The sequence below is a fragment of the Zonotrichia leucophrys genome, chromosome 8 (genome assembly GCF_028769735.1).
Source record: "Zonotrichia leucophrys gambelii isolate GWCS_2022_RI chromosome 8, RI_Zleu_2.0, whole genome shotgun sequence".
Taxonomy (NCBI): Eukaryota; Metazoa; Chordata; class Aves; order Passeriformes; family Passerellidae; genus Zonotrichia; species Zonotrichia leucophrys.
This window is the reverse complement of record NC_088178.1, coordinates 25,373,296-25,389,745: the sequence shown is the minus strand read 5'-3', so window position 1 is coordinate 25,389,745 and position 16,450 is coordinate 25,373,296. Positions and strand designations below refer to the sequence as shown.

The following is a 16,450-nucleotide window of genomic DNA, read 5'->3' as shown; positions in this document are numbered from 1 at the left end:
TTATTGCTTTCTTACCTGTGCCTGTGCCAGGTTCATGTACTGGTCTGACTGGGGAGACAAAGCCAAGATCGAGAAGGCCGGTCTGAACGGCGTGGGGCGGCGGGTGCTGGTCAGCGACAACATCGAGTGGCCAAACGGCATCACCCTGGGTAAGTGCCCAGCTCAGAGCTGCAGCACCCACTGAGCTGAGGGAAATCTGCTTTTGGTGTTAAACAAGTGGGAAAACAAAATTGTAAATGCTCAAAGGCACCTGCACACACAAATCCTAAACTGGTCAGTCAGTCACTGCTACTCACACACATGAGTTCCCTTATCTCAGTAGCACAGACAGAAAGTCTTGCTGCAGTCAGAACCTCATACTGCAGGAGCCTTGAGGTGCTTCTCATTGTGCCTTAAGGCAAAAGGAAATTTTGGGGAAGGATGCAGAGCTGTGACAACCCTTTAGGAGTCTGCAAAGCATTTGAATCCTTGTTTTTAAATGTCTCTGTAGCTGGGCCTGTCTCAGGAGCAGTGTCAGGATCCTGCACTGGACTGATGAATGGTGCAGAGGGACAGGGGCTGCAGAGCCCATTCCCTGCCACCATTCCCTGCTGCCCAGCTGCTCAGGGTGAATGGAGCCCAGCAGAGGGGGAAGGAGGTTTCATGGAGCAGCAGGGAACATCCTGCTCTGCAGTGGGAGCTGTGTGTGTTTAACACCATGCAGATGTGAGGTTCTCTGCTTGGCTTTAAAAATGCTGGCTGTGGCAAGGATGGAGGAGGAAATGCTGCTGCCATTACACACTGCTGAAGTGCTACTGCTGTGAACAAATAATGTTATCATTTAGTAATTAAGAAATTAATTAATGACTTGTTTAATTATTATAACTGGTTTTGTTGGCTGTCATCCACTTGCATTCTGTTCAGTGAATCCCATCCAAAATAAGTGAATTTGCTCCAGAAAGAGGAATGCAGTTCTTAGCATTCCAAATAACATTGGATCCTCTCCTCCCACTCTTACCTGCACCCTCCCCAAACCTGGCTGGTTGTGGTAGGACTGTCCCCAGCAGCAGATTCCCCCAGCCTGCAGCACAAGAAGTGTTTCCTGCCCCAGGACTCTTCTTCACTGAAAATGTGTGAGTCTTACAGCTCCTTCAGAGGTGTTTCATTGGAATCTCAGTAGTTGTTCTCCAGCAAGAGGCCAAGGCCTGAACAACCTTGGGAGGGATGAAGCTTCTTACCCAGGCACTGATGGAGAGAATCTGGGAAGCCCAAACTGCTGCTTCCCTGCTGCTCCTGGTAACAAAAGAACCTCATTGTACAGGGCTGTCAGTCAGGCATTCCCCACACACACAGAGCAGAATGTTCCTCCTTTTTAATCTTATTTATAGGGTCTTATCCCAGCATATCTGGGCACTGATTCAAAATCAGAACTAGTGTTAAAAAAAAAGAGTCCCAATAATAAAGAGATTAGTCATGCTGCCAGCAGGAAAAACATGCTGGGCAAGAGCAAAAGAGTTGCAAGAGCTGTGTGTAATTTTGCTTCATTGTGTTTTACTTTCCAGATTTGCTGAATCAGCGTCTCTACTGGGTAGATTCCAAATTGCATTCACTGTCCTGCATTGATTTCAATGGCAGCAACAGAAAAGTTCTGATCTCCTCTGTGGATGATCTGAGCCATCCTTTTGGCTTGGCAGTGTTTGAGGTAAGAGTGGAAAACGGATGCAGAACAGACTGGAGCTTGCAAGAGGTCTCAGAGCTCTTCTTGATTGAAAGTTCTGCCTTTTGCCCAGCACAGAGCTCAGTGAGGGCAGCTGCTGCTATAGAAACCGATTAACCCCGTGTGGCTTCAGCAGGGAAATTGGTTTTTAAAGCCTTAATCAAGAGCAAAGTGTTATCTCATGCTTTTACCTAATGCAGCACCAGTGCATTAAATGATCAGGGGAACAAAGGCTTCACCTTTGGCACTCACTGTAGGTAAGTCATAGCAGAGAAAGGTCCAGTTGGTGTCTGGCTCAGGAAATCCCTCATCCTTAAATCCCTTATTCCTCCTATGTGAAGTGTGTGATATCTGGGCATCTAACTTTGGGCACAGGTTTCTCCAGGTCACTGTTGCTCTTTAGTGCTATCCCCATCAGCAGCATTTGGAAGGATCTCTTGGGTTTTTCCACCTCTCTCCATCCTTCCTGGTAGGAATGGCTGTGTAGGACAACAGCCAACTTCTGCTTTTGCTAAGCTGCCCTGTTGTCCAGCAGTGTGGCTTTCCTTCAGGAAATACACATGGGTTTAGGAGGCAGCAGCACACACACATGACCAAGCAATTAAACTGCTTGGTAATAATGTGATTGCTGGGTACCTCTTCCACCAGTAGTTCTGCATCTTCAGGCATAGTATGCCATGTAAAATATAGTAATATAAAAGAGAAATAGGTGCTCTAGGCACTGGCCTCTTCACAGAGACCTGTTTAATGCAGATCTTATCTTAGGAAAGGAGGAAAAAATCAGCAAGGTAACAAATGTTTCTAGTACAGAGTGTGGCCCTTTGCTCATGATCTACCCCAGCTTACAAAGAAAAAGCAGTTCAGAAACAACACAGATGCAACTTGTCTGTACCTTACCAAATTTCTGCTCCTTCACCTCAGTCTCAGAGCTACTCAAAATTACACAGCACGTTGTAAACTTGTAGGAGTGCTGGGCTTTTGAACATTGTCCAAAATAGAAAAAAGCTGCAGACAGAAATAGTGTGAACAGAAGGTGCCCCAATGTAGGAACATGGTGCACTGACTCTGGGACTGCTGGAGTTTAATCCAACTCGAGCAGGATTTGAGCAGGCCAGGTCAGGAATGTGTGCATTCCCTGCAGGACAGAGTGTTCTGGACTGACCTGGAGAACGAGGCCATCTTCAGTGCAAACAGGCTCAATGGCTTGGACATCTCCATTCTGGCAGAGAATCTCAATAACCCTCATGACATCGTGGTGTTCCATGAATTAAAGCAGCCCAAAGGTAAGAGGTGTCCTCAGGATGTCATGGCCCTGAATCAGGTTTGTTAGAGCTGGCAAATGAAATGCTCCCTGATGGTTCTTGATGAGAGAGAATGCACAGGTAATAATGGGAAATCAATGCCTAATGTTTGAAGTTCCTGCATAATTAATTCAGCAGCAGCATTTATTGAAGAATCTGCAATTTGCTAATAGCTGTTTAATTAGCATCTTTGATAACAGTGAGTTACTCTTGTCACTGTGATGCTTCCCATTCATTATGCACTTGGGAAGTTTTTATAGTACTTTGTAAGGTTCCACTCTACCATACAAACGGTAAATACGCTTAAGCTGCCTGATAAACTGAGGCAGGGAGTGAGAGAAGGTCTTTTCAGAGGATCTGATATTTCTTTGCCAAGGGCAGGAAATAAATTATTAGAAAAATAACTTATCTTTTTTCTTCCATCCTTGAACAGCTCCAGATTCCTGTGAGCTCAGCCCCCAGCCAAACGGAGGCTGTGACTATTTGTGTCTTCCTGCACCTCAGATCTCGCCCCACTCCCCCAAGTACACCTGTGCCTGTCCTGACCATATGTGGCTGGGTCCTGACATGAAAAAATGCTACAAAGGTAACCACCATCACATCTCCATTTCACTGTCCCAACAAAATCAGAGTCAGTGAATATATTTCCTGATGGTGAAAACACAAACACCAACTTCTGTATTCCACTCCTTGCTGAGCACTGCAGCACTGTGGTGTCCTTGCTGAAAGCTTGCTTATTTTGGAAAGCTTTACCAGAAAAGATACAGCAGGAAGAGGGAAAAAAAGGCTAGGGACCAGCACTAGAAGTGTGAATAGTCAATAAATCATTAAAATTGATTACTCATATATTGATATATTGATTGTTATATATATATATATATATGCAATGTGTACTTATATATCTATTTAGGTATCTGTATATCTATCCATAGATAGATACCAGTCTGAAGAGGACACAGTTGTTGCCGATATATCCTGAAGAGATGAGTGGCTTCACTGTAGTTTCTCCTAACATGCAATGAGTTCCTGGTACAATTTCAGAATCTTAGGAGGTTCCAGTACAAATTCAGAATCTTAGGAGGTTCTTAAAACCCCCCAAGTCTGTGAATTTCTTAGCTACCTTCAATACAGACTGGTGTTTTATTAGTATTAATTAATCAAGCTTGATTTCAGGAAATAATTTCTGTAGCTTTAGGCAGAGCACTGTCAATAGTTTGACTACCTGGGAAATGGAATTGGAATTTAGTTTCTGCTTGTCTTCATTAAACATAACAGTCCTTTCTAGATTTCTATCACCATTTGTTATTTGTTTGGTGTACTTGCTTTAACCAAATGTCATTGTTGCTCTTGGTTTTCAGAGCTTCCAACCACTGCAGCTCCTGTAGTGGTTTCCACAACCACAGCGTCCCGTGCTGACGGCACCACGACCATCACTGCTGCCCCTGGCAGTGCCAATGGCACCACTGGAGTTGTCCCCAAAGCTGTACCAGAAGCCACAATCACCACCCCAAGCCTTCATTTACCTTCCACCACATCCATCCTGATAGACTCTGAGATGACCACTGGGAACAGCAATTTGTCACAGCACTGTAAGAGAATGAGATTCCTTTCCTTCTCCTGTATCACAGCTCCTGATGCACTGCAGGAGACCTGACCCAATGTCAGGATTGCAGAGGGCTCAGTGCAGGCACACCCTGGTGCAGAGCAGAGGCATCAGCTCCTCTCTCTGCAGGCACCTGGGCTGGGATGGCTGCTGTCATTCCAGTCACTTGGCATGGCAAGGAATTTACATCAGCTTTTATCCAAGGCACATCAACAGCCCTGAGAGTTCACATCAGCCCTTGCCAGTACTGGCTCATCCCAGCTTCAGTCTGCAGACAGTAGAATGGATGGTTCTGCTGGTGCTTCCCCTGTTTTAATTGTTTAATTATTAATCTGATCCGGCACAAGTTTTGGGTGAAAAATTCCCCCTGTGCATCTTTAGTGCTGCTGGACATGTGGAATCACAAGAGAAGCTGCCTGTGGTTTGTGTGGCCGTGCTTGGCATGTTAATGTGGCCTCATCATGACACAGGTTTGAAGTTTTGCATTATTTATCAGAAGAGCATCCCAGTGGAGAGCACTAATAGCTCTCCTCAATGCAACACCAGCCTCAGTCTCAGAGCTAACAGGCAATCCCTGCAGGTCCTGCTGCCAAGGCAAAGCAGAAAGGCTGAACTGCTATTAAAAAAAAATTCTAGTCCAGAGAGAAGATTTTGCTCTGCAAGACCTCAAATAGACATGTATGTTTGAAAACAGTGAAATGCTGTTTTCCCCTGACTGTTTCACTGTTTCCATTACATCTGGAAAGCAGCAATACACCACCCTGTCTGTAGAACTGTGCTGCATGGGGAAAGCACAGGCCAATGGCTAAAATGTGTTCAGTTCTCTCTGTGCAAGTTTCTTTCAAATGCATTAATTACCTTTTTAATAAGCCATGGAAGAAAAATCTTTTATTGTCCACTTTGGAAATAGTATCATTTTTTTATTAAGTAAATAAATAACTATGTAATGGAACAGCTTGCCACAGGGAAGTATTTAAAAGTTCCATGAATTGGTGTATCAAAAGAAAAAGTACAGTTAGTTCCTCCTCTTGCAACTCCTGCTATTTTAGCAAAAGTAGATTTTCTCTACTGATATGAGAGCTCAGAGCAAACATTTTAAAGTATAGAACTTGAAGGGTTATATTGAATTTTTTTAAATTATATTTTCCTGTAATTGCCTTTTTTCTAAGTACAGTATTGAGTTTTGGGACCATTCTTGCACGCTGGGGCAGGCTGCAGCAATGAGGGATAGATGTGTTCACTAACTCCCTGGCTGTAAATAATGGAAAAGGAAAAAATTTAACAGAGAAGCTTTGAACTACGTTCATTTTCTGACAGCTCAATAAGTCATTCATTGTGTCAGTACTAGCAAGTGTTCTGTTGTGGATTTTCAGGAATGCTCTTCACCATCCCCTGGTGTGTGCATGGCATTTCCATTAAATGTCAGGTTTTTAAAACTGGACTCTTTTTGTGCATGAAAAATTGGAGGCCCAAGCACAGTCACCATTTCTGGTCAGAGCTTCTCTTGACATCCTTGGAGCCTGGAGTGTGAGAGGGTCCCTGCAGGGGCCTGGAGCTCTGGGTGTCCCTGTCCCCTGGTGAGGCAGCAGCACTGCAGGGACCTCGTTCCTCAGGAGGGAGCTCAGCTCAGCCCTGATCCCTGGGTGCTGCTCAGTGGCACCTGAATCATTTCATTATGGAACTTTTTGTAAATTCTTTAATTGCAAAAGCTTTCTGATGGGCAGAACAGCACAGGTACTAACAGAAAACATTCTTTAAAAGCAGCAAATGAGTTAAATGATCAGAACACTTCTGTAATTACAGATGCAAATGACGATGAAGGCTTTGGTTCAACTGTGACAGCAGCTGTGATTGGAATTGTCATTCCTGTGGGTAAGCAGATTGGATTTAACCTTTGAGGGAGTTCACCAAAGTGCAATACCAAAATATTGTATTTCCCACAGTAAATACACTTTTCCAGTTTTCATTGATGGGGTGGGAAAGAGCACAGGAACTGCTGGACTGGGGAACAGCGGCCCAGCTGTGAGAAAATGTTGTGAGGATGGTGCCAGCATGGGAACATCCAGCAGAGCCTGCCTGCTAACAGCCCCTTCTGTCCCTCTCCTCAGTGGTCATTGGCTTGCTGTGCATGGGGGGATACCTCATCTGGAGGAACTGGAAACGGAAGAACACCAAAAGCATGAACTTTGACAATCCAGTTTACAGGAAGACAACAGAAGAGGAAGATGAAGATGAAATCCACATTGGGCGAACTGCCCAAATTGGACACGTGTACCCAGCAGTAAGTACCTGAGGAGATGGCTGCTGGAGAATATGAATGCTGTTGAGAGTTCCAATAGAGAATTTGGATTAGTGTTATTTATTTGCCACATAATGACAAAAACCAGAACCTCTTTAGTATCATTGATTAGGCAGAAGTTTAAACTTCTGGCAGCCCCTGCAGTTGTCTTAGAATGCAGTGCTCTGGCTCAGATACTCGGTTCAAATGAAGAATGATTGTCCTATCAAGGTACCAATCTGACAAAGGTAAAGCTCCCTCAAGAGCTGCCCCAGGATGGGCCAGGTGATTCCTCATCCCCTACTGGATTCCATTTGATCTGTGTTTAGGCTGCTACCATGTGTCCAAACTGTCCTAAGGATAAATTCAGTTTCTCTACATACCAGGGAGAATATTTTCTCTATAGCAACAGTATAAAGAAAAGTCACATTCCTCATAAGGAGACGTGACTGAAATTCTGTAAGAAGTTAAGGAAAAGGATCCTCCCTCACAGAGCATCCCTGGGGAGAGGAGCACTGGCAGGTGTAAGTGCATTGTGTATTCAGAGGAGAGCAGGAAGATCCAGAGTAATGAGTGAAGGCAGTACAGCTCCTGCAGGCAGCCAGGTGGGTGGATAATGTCTCTGTGATCTAAAGATCCCACACAAGATCACACTGGAGAAAGTGCCATCCCTTACAAGGAATTTTATCCAATATACACGGACAGGAAACTTCCCAGCACCTCTTTAGTAACACTTGAGCAAATGACCTCATTTGGGGAGGGAAAAAAGTCCCTGTCTAGAATAGACTTGTGACCAATAGAGGAGGGCCAGCCATGGGAGCTCTAACTAGAAATAAAGTTAGCACCAGTACCACAGCTCTCATGAGTGTGTTTTTCCCTCCCCAGCGTGTAGCACTAAGCTTAGAAGATGATGGGTTGCCATGAGGATGAAGATGCTGCTCCAATCATCTGAACACTGAACAAATCTGCTTTGGATCACAGAACCTGCTTCTTCTTTTTGGTCATTATTTATGTTGCAGAAGGGTAACCACAAAGTTATAATGAACTGCAAACATCCAAAGGATGTGAGAGTTTTGTATGTATAATCTTTTATACACATTTTAACTTGTTGCACTACCCATTTGTGATAGTGAATAAGCAACAGCTGAGCTACTAACTCAATGTACATAACCAGCCAGGCTGAAGGTTCAGTAGCTATTGCTTTATTTTAAGACTATATTTATAGATATTTTGTAAATATGTTGAATATGCTTTGTGGCTATCCATCAACATAAGTAAAATAAATTCTGTACAGGCAGTTTAGAAATATTTATTAACAAAATCTGGATTATAAGATCTGTTCTGTAAATATAGTAGAGGGGTGAGAGTATTTATTTTTTGTATGTTTGGCTTGCTGTGCATAGATTATCTGTGTATATATCTATCTGGATGAGATAGATATATAGGCATATAAATATATACATATATATAAATATATATACATATATTTTAAAACTACTAGCCTACATTTATGAAAATTAGGAATAATTGAATTTTTACAGGATGTTTGAGAAGTTTGCTTTGAAATCTAAAGACACTATATAAGATAGAGCTGTAGTGTAAGATAGCTGACCAGTGAGCACTCCTTACAAACATCTCCTGATTTCCATCCTGGTTCTTAAGGGCTGCTTGTACATTTTCCAGTCTATCCATGAAGAATCCATGCAGTGCATTCAACTGGAGAGCTATTGCCTACAGCATTTCAGTCAGGAGAAACTCCTACAGCACCCAGGGGTTTTGTGCTGTATTGTGGCTTTTTTACAGCTTGGTACAAATCTGATTTGGTTTTTGTTCGTTTGTTTCTAAATGTAAATTTAAATGCTTTTCCACACTGGGAATCTTGCATCTCTTAAATCAGCTGAGAATTAACAGAAACAAAGATTTAGCCATATATTTCCACACTCCCAAGTGAGCACTCTCCCTGGTTCATCAGGAAAATAGCACAGGAACAAAAGTCACTTCCTCCCTCCTTGCCCTTGTCCCCTGCTCATACTGATAAAAACCCCAATTTTAGGAGCTGCTGTGGCACACACAGAACTCTTCCCAAGTCCTGCCCTTTGGCTGGGTCATCCTGCACCTGGCAGGAAAAACACTTGATTTTTCTCATCTCATTCTATAGGATTTCCTGGGAATTCTGTGGGAAGTGAATACACTTACCTCCCACTGCAGAATGGACTAGTACCTCCCTGAACTGTACCAAATCCTAGAGAAATCTTCCTCATGTTTTTATGTCAGTCCAAGCTTTTGTATTTGAGTGAGTAGAAGAAACTCAGGCTGAGTAGGTTTGGAGTTTTTTTCCTTTTTTTGTTCCTTTCTTTTAGAATAAATTTACAGAGTAATGTGAGCTGGAAGCTGATTCTTGACTAAGAGAAGAAAGAAAGTGTTTAAAGCCCTGGTATGCATTACAGACATAATCCATACTCTCAAATGCCTCATGGCCTGCATAGACAATACAGAAGTAATCAAGCATCCTTCTATTCCAAATTGTAGATTTTAAGGCAGTGACAACATGAGTGACATATCCCATTATTGTTTTAAGGTATGAAGCTCTCTTTCTATAAATCCATGCACTGTGTGCATGAAGAAAAAAGCTGAGCAAGGCTGTATGTGATAACACTGTAACTAACAGACGAATGTAAATATATATGAAAGTTCTACAGTTTTGATACTTTTTTAAGAACACACAAACAAACCTGTACAAACCATGTGTAAAAGGCTGCAGGTTTTTTCAAACCGTTGTAAATGAACTCAATGTGCAGTGCTGATTTCAACCTTTACAGATTTATAACTACTGAGAAGTCAAACACCAAATTTGTTTTTTAAGAAGTTAATTATTTTAAATAATGGTTCAGATTGGTAGGGTGATATTTAACATTGTAATCATTTCTGCTCTGTCTTGTCATTCTGAAGTTCTGTTAGAGTAAGTTCTTGCTTGGTGCCTTTTGTGTTTCAGTTCTTACCTTGCAGACAAAAGGCCCAGGGAGGGGCGGGGGGGCTCTGTGTAACACTTGCTGTACTGGAAACCAAATGAACACGTTTGTAAAACAGTGCACTGTTTCTATAGAAAGATTAAATTTTTTTATCTGGGATTACTGCACTACTTACTTCATGGTGTCTGCAATGGGACTGTATCGTACTTTGGGCTGAGTTTTCCCTAACTCTTAACTGCCCAAATCCAGAGTGGATTTGGGAGCAGTGCTGGGTCAGCAGCTGTCCAGCTGCAGGGTCACAGCAGACAGTTCATGTTCCACAACAGAGCACTCTGTTCTGAAGTCTCTTTTCCTGCCACGTGGGTTTTGGTCATCTGCAAATCACATGGCAAACAGCACCAGCTTCATTTCCTGACTCACTGATGTAACTGAGTAAAATCTCCATGGTACAATTACACCAGGCCTTACCCAGAGTGAGAAAATGTCCCAGAACTGAACAGTGCCCACAACACAACTGGTGCAATTTTTCACCTGAACTATTACATGCTGGACTATTCAACAACTAATTGCAAATGACTCCGTTTCTTCTTGGAGCTTTTGGTTTAAACACCTACACAAGCTGCAAAACTCCTTAGAGCCACACTTCTGCCAGCTTGGAAAAAAGACAGAAATACTGCTGTTCTTGGAATCTCAAGGGGCAGGCTCACTTCTTCTCTTTTAAACATACAAACAGCCCCTCCCATAAAGCTGGAAAAATGTTCATATACTGGAGGTATGACAATAATTTTGGCTGGACACATAAGTGACTCAGAACTAAACACACTGTTAGCTTGCTGTCTCTCCCCTGTCTCCTGAAAAAATGAAATCCTGAATAATACAATACAACATAACACTCCACAACCTTTCCCCACTGCAGGTTGTTCAAAGCCCTTGGAAGCAGTGCCTTTATTGAAATTCTCTTTCAGTCAATTCTTAGTCCCAAAGGGAGCAGCCAAGCAGGTAAAACTTTTCAAGCACAAAGAGTTATTACCAAACTAATATGGACTGATATACTGGTAAATATCAGTGGTTTAGTTTTCTATCTAACTGAAAATGGGCTTTTTCTTACTTCAAAACATTCTTCCCTTTCAGTTAAGAATTTTAGCAAAGTAATATGGCAACAAATAGAAAAAGTGAAACAACAAGAAAATTCTCCAGGCCTGAATAGCAAGGACAGCACAGAAGGAAATTGAAAGAGCCTCGTAAGAGAGTCCCAAACCTACCTGGGCATTAAACCTCCCAAAACAACTCCCTTTTTAAATTATTTCTGCTGTACTAGCAATAAAATTACATTTTTGTTTCAGTTCTTACACACAGTAACTGTACAGTCTGAGTTAATGCACACCAACACTGTTCTGCCTGCTCCCATTAAGATGCTCTGTGGGCTACAGGGACTCCTCTCTGTCCCTCAGTGTTTATGTAACACATGGAACTCAGTCACCTTTCTGCAGGAATATGTGTGCTCATTTCCTTACACTCTGTTCTCCATCAAACCAGCCCTTTAACTTTGGGAAACACTTTTAAGTCTGTCTTACCATCCTTGCCTTGAAGGGGCCTGCAGCCACAGGCTGTTGTGAGCTCTGTCACTGCTCCAGTGCAGGCATTTACAGAGTGGTGCCACTTCCAGCTGTCTCCCAAATGCACATTTCCTCTGCTGTCCCCTCCTGAGAATGGGAGTGCCAGAAGGCCTTTGCTGGGCACATGGCATCCAGGCAGGGCAAACCCCACAAGAGAAAAATGGGAGGGCTCACTTTCTGCAGAGACCAGACTGGCTCTTCTCAGCCAGGTGAAATGAGCCTGGCCAAGTTTGCCAGGAGCTGGCATTACACCCCAGGGAATGGACTGAGCCCCCTGGTTTTACTTGCATGGCTTTGAGCACTGACTCCCCAGCCAAGACCCAAATCTCAGGGTACAATTTTACACAGATAAAGATGAACTTGTGGCTTTTGCTATCACAGCAGCAGAGACCATGACACAAAGCATCAGCTTCACAACAGATCACCTCCCAGAGTGTCCCCAGGAGATGGCCTGTGTGCCTCAGGGTGCTGAATGTGCACTTCTCATCCTGACTTCCAGAAGAAGCCAACAAGCACCAGTCCAGGCTGAGTTCTTGGCTTTTACAGGAGGGCAGTAATCCTAACCTGTATCTGCATCTATGCATCAGCAAGCAGAATGAGAATAAACATGCTTTAAAAATGCTAACTCCTTTTGCAAATTATTTGCAGCATTCAAATCTCTCCATGCACCTCAGTGGGAGAACATTTCCTTACAGGATTAGCCACAGCTGCCTGCTAAGTCCCCCACACTATCAAGGAAATCAGTGTAATCTTGTCAGTGGTGATAAGGCAGTGCCTGAGCTGAAGTTATGGCAGTGAAAGAAGCAAATCTCCCTGATGGTTTGATAGGCCCTGCTGGGCTCCAAGGATGATGTACACAGGATTGCAGAAGGCTGGACTGATAATTTTGTCTTCACATCAGTTCAGTTCTTCAGCCCTTGCCTCAAGGCTACAAAGTCAGGTAGAGGAGGAGAGGTTTTACCTGAAGTTCTTGGCCAGGTACAACTGAGGCCAAAAGCAAAGACATTCCACATTACCCTATTCAGGACTTTATCTGCTGACTCTGCCAATCAGGGAATTAATTAGTTCCCCTTACAGTAATTTATTTTCATGCATACATTTCCCCACTGGGGCTCAGCTAAAAGCACATACATTACTTTCATTCAAGCCATTACACATAAAAGATTATGGAAAGCCTTACTACCAAACATTCAAGAAAAATCCCTGAATCTACATATTTTACTAATAAGGAACAGACCTAAATAAGTTCTAAGCAAAGAGAGCACCTTGAAATGATGCTTAGAAGATAAACAATACTTGGAAGGTAATATTTAGGTCTAAGCTTCATTGACAGAAATTTTCTTACAAAGGCTAAAGCTGACTTCTACACTTCCTGCAATGAAAAGCTGACTCAAAATTATTGGAAATTGGCATTATTTTTAGCAATATCTGAAATGGGTGTCCCATTCAAAAGCCTTACCTCATGAACTGACTTCATATTTCTTTGATACTAAAGGCATCAGTGGCAATAAAAGTCATGAATAATAAAAACTTTCTCAATCACATCAGTGGCTGGCAGCCTGTAGAGGAGCAGGTGAGGTTAAGAGAATCTCTGGCTATAGAGGTCTTTGCAGGAAAAGCCAAATTAAAATCTTTTTTTCCCTCATGGAGTTCAGTTGACATGAGCTCCATCCCAGCATGGTGAGGCATGAACTCTCCAAATTACATCTCTCCTTGTGTCTTCCGTTTTTCTTTTTTTAAAGGTGATTTAAGAACTATCCATACAGACTCTAATCATAGAAACCTAGTTTCTCTCCTGCACACTAAGAGACAAAACCAAGGGCCTGGCTCACAATCCCCAGGGATTAGTTACAGTTGTTCCCTTGCCCTGGCTGTGGCTCTGCTCAGGATATCAATAAGCAGTGATGCTTTAATCATTACAAGTGACATGCACAACCACCAAATACAGAACATTTTGGTGTTTTCTTCAGTCATGTTATCAGTTTACAGAAGCTCACAGAGCTACAATATTTGCTGCATAGAGAGGTTGCAGCTTCTCCATCCCTGGAAGTGTTCAAGGCCAAGCTGGAATATCCTGCTCTAGTGGAAGGCATCCCTGCCCATGGCAGGAGGTTGGAACTGGATGATCTTAAAGGTCCTTTCCAACCCAAACCATGCTATGATTCCATGAATATGGCACCAAAATGATTAAACTGGGAACATGTGATATTCAAAGTATGATCACTGGCCTAGAATAGACTCTATGGAATACAAATCTACACAGCTAGGGATGCACCCCAAGCCTGATTTATACACAACCAAAGACATGAGCCATCTGCAGACCTAGATAAATTAATTGAGAAGCTGTGACAGGACCATATGATGATGATGTGTTGTTTGTAACACATTACTCTGGACTTTCAGCTACACCATGCCAGGAATTAGCTACAGTTATGGTTTCCCATAGCAACAGGATATATGGGACAAACTGCTCAGGAAAACCCAGCAGAACTGGAGCTGCACCTCCCCTGCTGAGCCAAGCCAGGTGTTGTGTTGCCTTGCTTTTCAGGAAAGTGAAACCCAGCTCCTCCATGTGCACCTGAAATGCTTCTCAAATGTAGTCAAAATGTACCCCTTCCAAAGCAGCGAGGGTTTTACCACTCCCACACTGCTTCAGGCCCTGCAGATGAGCCTGGTCATCCCAAAGAACAATGGACAAACCCACCAAACTAGCTGTAATGAATTTAGTGAGTCTTGTGCACAGCACTGTGCTTACAAAGTCCCTGTCCCTGCAGTGACCACACAGAGCAGCTCTGCACTGACCAGGCTCCAGATGTGACTGCCCAGCAGAGCACTGCAGGTACCACCAATGTGTGCAGATCTCTGACCCAATAATCCAGTGGCTTCCATGGAGACATAGAAGCAGCTTCCTCTTGGGAGTTCTCACCTTCCAGAGCAGGGGGTGTTTGGCAAATCCACCCCCCAGAACTGCACAGGGCAGGGATGGGCCAGGGGAGCAAAGTGGAGCTTTCTGGGGGAGCACAAACAGCACAACTTCAAACACCTGCTCACACCTTGGCCAAAACACAAACACAACTCAGCATTTGTACTTATATATTATTGTGATGCAGAATTCTCTCTCTCTTCCCTCAGGGACCTGTGTGCCATCTGTGTGACCTACCCAGGCAGGCTGCAAAGGGTTCAGGTTAATCCCAAGGACTGGAGCAGCACCTCCTAATGAGCAGGCACACAGCAGCCTTTAACATAAATGAGTCACTTGAAGGCAAAAATCCTAATGAAGAGAACATAATTGGTAGTGTCAGTAGCTGTTAGTGCTACAAGGGCTCCAGAACACGGTGAGTTTGATTTCATGTCTCCCTTTCAGAGCACACTCCACCTTCATCACAGGAACAAGGCCAAAGAGGAATAACCTTCAGGTGCTCTGCAGATCAGGAGTCCACAGCCATACATTATTTTGATTACCATTCCCTCATTTGAGAAAAATCAACACAGTGCTATCAGAATATTTATGTCATCAGACCCAATGAATCTCCAACAAGATGTGAAATTATATTCATGAAGCATTAACTACTGCATTTTTGAGACTCTAGAGAGTACTTCTTGTTTTCTGGGGCTACAGGGAATCCATCTTTTCCAAATCAAGAAGTAACTTTGCTGGGTGACACTGTTTTATGCAATACCAGTTTTGCCTCCTTACCTCACCTCTGCAGCAGCAGCCCTCCAGAATCTCCTCTTCTCCAGCAGCATTTTTAAAAAGTAAATGCTGATCAAAGTGTGAAGTTTTCTTCCAGAGAGGGTGAGATGAACTGATAAGGAAGGAACATGAAATGGGAATGATCTGAGAGCAAGGGCAATGAGAAAGAAACAAAGGGCAGCTGGGATGGAACTGTGGGAGGGTGATGGCCCCAGCTGAGATTTATTCAGAAGATTTGATAATCCTCTAAGGAGGAATTTTAACCTCCAAGTGCAAGCACACAGGTGCTGCTGACAAGAAAGAAAAACCACAGAGGATAACTTTTCAGACATTAATTCATGTCAGCCTTTGGCACCTGATCATTAGTACCAGCATTGAGTATAAAGCAAAAATATTTGGCAGTTTGAAAATTGTGTTCACATGTAATTACTGTGCTGGCATTCACACATTCAACAAGAGGAGCAAAGAACTGCATGGTAATTTCTGATAAAAAGGCAACTCCACCACCCCTTCTTTACAGTGCTGTGACAACACAGCAAGACAAAGGTGATTACTTTCCTTTTTAGCACTACCCTAAAATTAAGCCTTTCCCCACTGACACTCATTTGGCTTAACACCTCTGATTTGATGAGCACATTGAAGTAATTTTTTTTTTTTAGCTCTTCTCTGGCCATCTCAAAGACTGCTGGAGTAGAACTGAAGTAAGGCAAACAAGTCAGTGATGAGCTGGCTGTACAGAAAATACAATTTCCTTAGCAATTTCTCACCAGACTTCCATATTTTTAAATATTTTCACTTTTCTTTCTTCCTCTGTGCAAAAAACTCAGTCACTGCCTTCTACTGACACTTCATTTTGGGACAGAATGCAATTCACTCCCCTACAAAAAATACTTGAGGGGGTATCTCTTCAAGCTCTTGAATAGTGAACAAAACCTAAAAAAAACCTATATGAACCTAAATTGCTTATCAGGCTAGCACAGCCAAGTCATTAATTGTCATTCTATAACCCAAATAAGACAGATCCAATCCTATGCAGGCACCTTGGATACACAGACTGCAGGACAAACAGCCCAGCTGCAGCTGAGTTCACCTGGGACAGTGAAGTTGTGGGGAAATAGAGAGAAAAAATGCAAGAAAAGAAATCCAGCTTCAGCAGAAATAATGCAGTTTTAATGGACCATGGAATACCAGACACCAGCAAGAAGATGACCTTTTCTCCAGTACTGAAATAACAAAGCAATAGAACACAAATGCTGATAAACCAACTTCAACTTTACAAAATCAATTTATGAG

General features: G+C 43.0%; 1 protein-coding gene across 2 annotated transcripts in view; it reads left to right on the top strand.

The window, feature by feature from the left end:
- LRP8 (LDL receptor related protein 8) overlaps positions 1-10,006 on the top strand; it is a 170,965-nt gene extending 160,959 nt beyond the window's left edge. For both annotated transcript variants that reach the window (XM_064719297.1, XM_064719295.1), the window contains 8 exons: positions 31-149; positions 1,542-1,681; positions 2,838-2,979; positions 3,431-3,583; positions 4,356-4,586; positions 6,404-6,472; positions 6,709-6,881; positions 7,764-10,006. In XM_064719297.1, the coding sequence (XP_064575367.1) occupies positions 31-149; positions 1,542-1,681; positions 2,838-2,979; positions 3,431-3,583; positions 4,356-4,586; positions 6,404-6,472; positions 6,709-6,881; positions 7,764-7,802 (1,066 nt within the window). In that variant the 3' untranslated portion in view covers positions 7,803-10,006. The remainder of the gene's footprint in view (positions 1-30; positions 150-1,541; positions 1,682-2,837; positions 2,980-3,430; positions 3,584-4,355; positions 4,587-6,403; positions 6,473-6,708; positions 6,882-7,763) is intronic.
- The last annotated feature ends 6,444 nt before the right edge of the window (positions 10,007-16,450 follow it).